We start from the raw sequence: 4,565 nt of genomic DNA on the forward strand, positions 1-4,565 counted from the left end.
TAAGCAACAAATCAAGTGGGTTGGCATGAGACCTAACGGTTTTGTTGACATGGGTACTGAATTGCATGATGATAGTATTCCAGTTGCAGGAGAAACACTTGTATTTATGGTGAACTCAGTGAATGGCTGTTGGAAATTGCCACGTTAGTGCTGGGCCTTGATTGCTAGCGTTTAAAACAAGTAATGTAGATTGTAGAGGTTTTTTTTATACTAGCAAGTCATCCTCGATTCAGTAGCTAAAGGATTAATTTTAGAGTCAATCCCTGTTAGTGAAATGACTTACTGCTGAGGAATATATGTACATTCATAATATATATATATATATATATATATATATATATATATATATATATATATATATATATATATATATATATATATATGCTTGTGCTATAAAAAGACTGTGTATTTGTATTTCATAATTATAAAATCATTTGAATATAGTCTTTATATGATGTCTATGGGGGAAAGATTACATAATCATGGTATTACAAAACGCTGCACCCTAATAGCTTATCTTTATTGAATTATACAACAATTTTTTATTATGCTGGTTTCGGCGATCACCAGTCTGCAAAAAGTACCTGTACATACGCACACACAAAATTCTTCCCTATACCTCCAAAGTTACATTAAGATATAGCAAAATACTCCAAAAACATGTTTTCAATATGAGACTTCCTAGAACGTTATGCGTATAACCTCAAAGATGTGAGTATTGTTTCTCATGCAAATAAATTGAAATTGGTGATGAGGACTGGGAGGAAAAATGCGTACAAACCGTTATAAGTTACAGAGGGTTAAATATATTAGGAAAATGTTTCTATACATCAAATCACTGATGTAATTGAACACTAATTTCGAAGCGGTGAGTGCTCCCTAAGCTAAATAGAATGCATAACGCCTATATATGGAATCTGTTCATCTTATGTTCGGAAACGTATCCCTCATGTTTCGTGGCTACTGTGTGATTTAAGAATAGATTCAAGAATTACTAATTTGCGCAATAGATATCTCCTTCTTTAAGCTATGATATTCTCCAGTAAACAATTAATGCTAGAGTTTGTATTACGACTTATTTCTTATTGAATAACTCTTATTGTGATGCAAATAGAGGTGCCAAGGAGAAAAAAGAAAGATGGAGTCTGTGTGTAAAGTTTAGACATTATTAGCGAATATTCCTTCTGTCATCGTCATTTTGCCTTTAATGGAAAATCAATTAGTTTGCTTCCTTGAATGATCGATCAAAATTTGTAATACGCTAGAGTTACAGTACTCAAATATAATCAAGTTTTAAGATTATTAAGGATTATCAGATATTTTTTGTGCTGTTTATTTGCCAATTTAGTTTTTTAAGGAAAAACAAACGTAACTATCACAATATTTGCCATAGTTTCGTCAGCCAAGGTTTGTAACTGCCAAACTGAGCAAATTCTCGAACGAGGTTCTTTAGAATCAATGTCTGATCACAGCCTGTGGCTGACATTGCATTTGACCCTAGAAATAGGCGGCACGCCTACCAATGGGGTGCTCAGCACAATCACATTCTGGACCAGCAAGACCTTCCTGGCAGGCTTCATTGCAAAAGGCTTCCCATGGATCCTCAGTGGTTGTTGGTGTTGGTGTTGTTGTTGTTGGTGGTGGTGGTGGTGTGGAAATTGTAGTACTAACTCCAGTAGCAGGCTCATCCCTTAGTTCCATCGTGTCTTTAACTTGGTCTGAAGTTATGATGCTCTTGAATTTAATCACTGGTAGAGGAGCTTTGGCATCGTGAATTGTCACTGACGATTTGTACATAGCTACGGAGAGGAGTCCATCTCCATTGGGGTAAGTAGTCTCTTGATCCTTTTGGGCTGAATGCTCCATGTCAAGATGAGCTTCCCTAGCTACAGGCATTCTGAAGGAGAACTTCATGGGTGGATCAGGAACATCATTAAGGACCAATGACTTGGCAAAGGCGTTGGAAACCAGCATCAAGAGCACTAGACAAGATGACAAAGAAGTCTTCATCGTCAGCTCTAGAGAAAAAAGGAGAACATCACTTGTAGGGCATTTATATTCAAAGAAATAAATATACCAAAAAAAATCTTAAAAAATTGAAAATATCTTTTTAAGAAAACCCCCTTTAAGTTTATCTATTGTCTGGTAACCTCTCTAAATAGGAATCCAATGACACAATCCCTCGATAATTATAGAAAACGAAAAAATAATGATTTACAGAAAGCATTTGTTCGTTTTTAGAGCCAAAGGTATTAAATGAGAATCAGGACATTATACATAAAAGGAGAGATCACTGTTTTGAAAATAGTTTATATCTAATGTCAGTTTTCAGTATGAGTTACAGTTCAGATTCAACTAAGTTCTGTACTGGCCTCAGATTACAAAGTTTCACGATCAGTCATTAAGTAATCCGTTGTCCTGTATCTCCAATAAATACTACTACGCGTTTTAATAAGAAAAAAAAATAATTAAGTTTAAGTAATATCCACTTACTCATGATCAAATCTGGATTAATTGTCTTAATCAGTTTCCTTCTCTGGTAGATATTTTCGCTTGTATACTAGCGCCTCGGTGCAAGCACTTCGATATAGAAATGTGATAAGAAAAATAACAGAATAGAAATCTCCAAACAACAGTTCCCTCGTGTAAAGTCTGAATAACTGAATGGAAAGTAATTGCCCGCGTCTTTTTATATTCCAAAATGATTTATCTCTTCTTATCATTATCCCCAAATCCCACCTACCCCATAAATGATGCATTGTTCATCCAATCCTGAATCGTCAACTCTCTCTCTCTCTCTCTCTCTCTCTCTCTCTCTCTCTCTCTCTCTCTCTCTCTCTCTCTCTCTCTCTCTCTCTCTCTCTCTCCAGCTAGCTGACAGCTGTTAGAATACCTCGCAACCTTAGAGAAATTCTGTTTTTCTCAGAAATTTTCCCATGAAACCCTTTCTTCTTCTTTGTTCCTCCGCCTTTACCCTTCCCATTGACGTAATCCGACTTTGAGGCGTCTTTTTCAAGTGGCCATTGGCGTCTCTCTCTTCCGGCAAGGACAAAACTATTTTTTTCATTTTTTTTTTTTTTTGTGTTTATCTATCTGTTGTCCTGCAATCTTTCAGATTATGCTCAACGTTGTTTAAAACACTCATAGACTGATTTCGGTCTTACCACTACCGCAACCAAAACTCTATATGTCATCTGTTAGGTAGCAAGATAGATTGAGAAATAGTCACACAAAGAATGTAAAATATATTTGAAATTTAACAATTATGAGAAAAATAATTTTGATTCTAAAAGAAATTCGTGTGAGGCTAATCAGAAACTTTCCCGGAAGATGCAACCCTAAAGGAATCAACTATTTCGACTTCGTCGACTTCGAACATTGCTTATTGTAAAAAGGTCAGGAAAATTGTTGATTTTTGTAAATAATTAATAGAAAAAGCTGTAAAAAGAGCATTAATTAAGTGAAATAAACGTCACGGACTATTAATAGAACCAATATGTTTTATGCGAAGTAAACAAGAGGGGAAAAAATGGCAGAAAAATATCAAACAAGAAATGAAGGATGATAAGATTTTATCTTGATACTCCACTAGATAATTTGGGGTACAATATTTTTTGTCGTTTCTTATTCCTTAAAAAAAAAAAATCTGAAAATTTATAATTAGTTAAAATATATAAAACAGTTTTTTTATATTTACTTTTAAAGTTTTAATCCTTTTTAGTAGGTAGTAGGTTGGCCAGGGCACCAGCCACTCATTGAGATACTACCACTAGAGAGTTATTGGATCCTTTGACTGGCCAGACAGTAATGCATTGCATCCTTCACTCTGGTTACGGCTTATTTTTTCTTTGCCTTCACATACACAGAATAGTCTGGAATATTCTTTACATATTCTCGTCTTTCCTCATACACCTGACAACAATGAGATACTAAACACTTCTTCACCCAAGGGGTTAATTACTGTACTGCAATTGTTCAGTGTAGTTTCCTCTTGGTAAGGGTAGAAGAGACTCTTTAGCTATGGTAAGCAGTTCGTCTAGGAGAAGGACACTCCAAAATTAAACCATTGTTCTCTAGTCTTAGGTAGTGCCATAGCCTCTGTAACATGGTCTTTCACTGTCTTGGGTTAGAGTTCTCTTGCTTGAGGGTCCACTCGGGCACACTTTTCTATCTTATTATTTTTTTTCTTCCTCTTGTTTTTTATTAAATGGTGTGTTGGGCAGGCTTAATAGAAGGGCCATGGATACCTGGTGGTTTATCAAGAGGTCACCTTTTCCTTTTCTGATTCTTTTTCTTCTCAAAACCATCCTTACTGTCCTCCCTTCAGTTGAAGTGGCTATCCTGGAGGGTATTTAACCTTGCATGGTGTATCGGCTCCTCCATGTTGACCAGTTTTTCCGACTTTTTACTATAGTCTATGGGTTTCATCAATCACTTTATTTATAATTCTGTACACATTGTTTTTGTTATAATTCTTGTTAATCTAGTTTTTAAGTATGATGTCTCTTTTTTATTTCTATTAATTCATATGCTGTCTGGAGACATTGAGCGAAATCCGGGACCAG

General features: G+C 35.4%; 1 protein-coding gene across 1 annotated transcript; it reads right to left on the reverse strand.

Annotated features, from left to right (window-relative positions):
* Positions 1-506: 506 nt before the first annotated feature.
* Positions 507-2,697, reverse strand: LOC137649964 (uncharacterized). The gene is made up of 3 exons (XM_068382945.1): positions 2,573-2,697; positions 2,494-2,537; positions 507-2,018 (listed from the first exon to the last, which is right to left on the reverse strand). The coding sequence occupies exons 2-3, from the start codon at positions 2,495-2,497 to the stop codon at positions 1,498-1,500; spliced, it is 525 nt and encodes a 174-aa protein (XP_068239046.1). The 5' UTR covers positions 2,498-2,537; positions 2,573-2,697; the 3' UTR covers positions 507-1,497.
* Positions 2,698-4,565: the final 1,868 nt, after the last annotated feature.

Source organism: Palaemon carinicauda, chromosome 11 (genome assembly GCF_036898095.1).
Source record: "Palaemon carinicauda isolate YSFRI2023 chromosome 11, ASM3689809v2, whole genome shotgun sequence".
Lineage (NCBI taxonomy): Eukaryota > Metazoa > Arthropoda > Malacostraca > Decapoda > Palaemonidae > Palaemon > Palaemon carinicauda.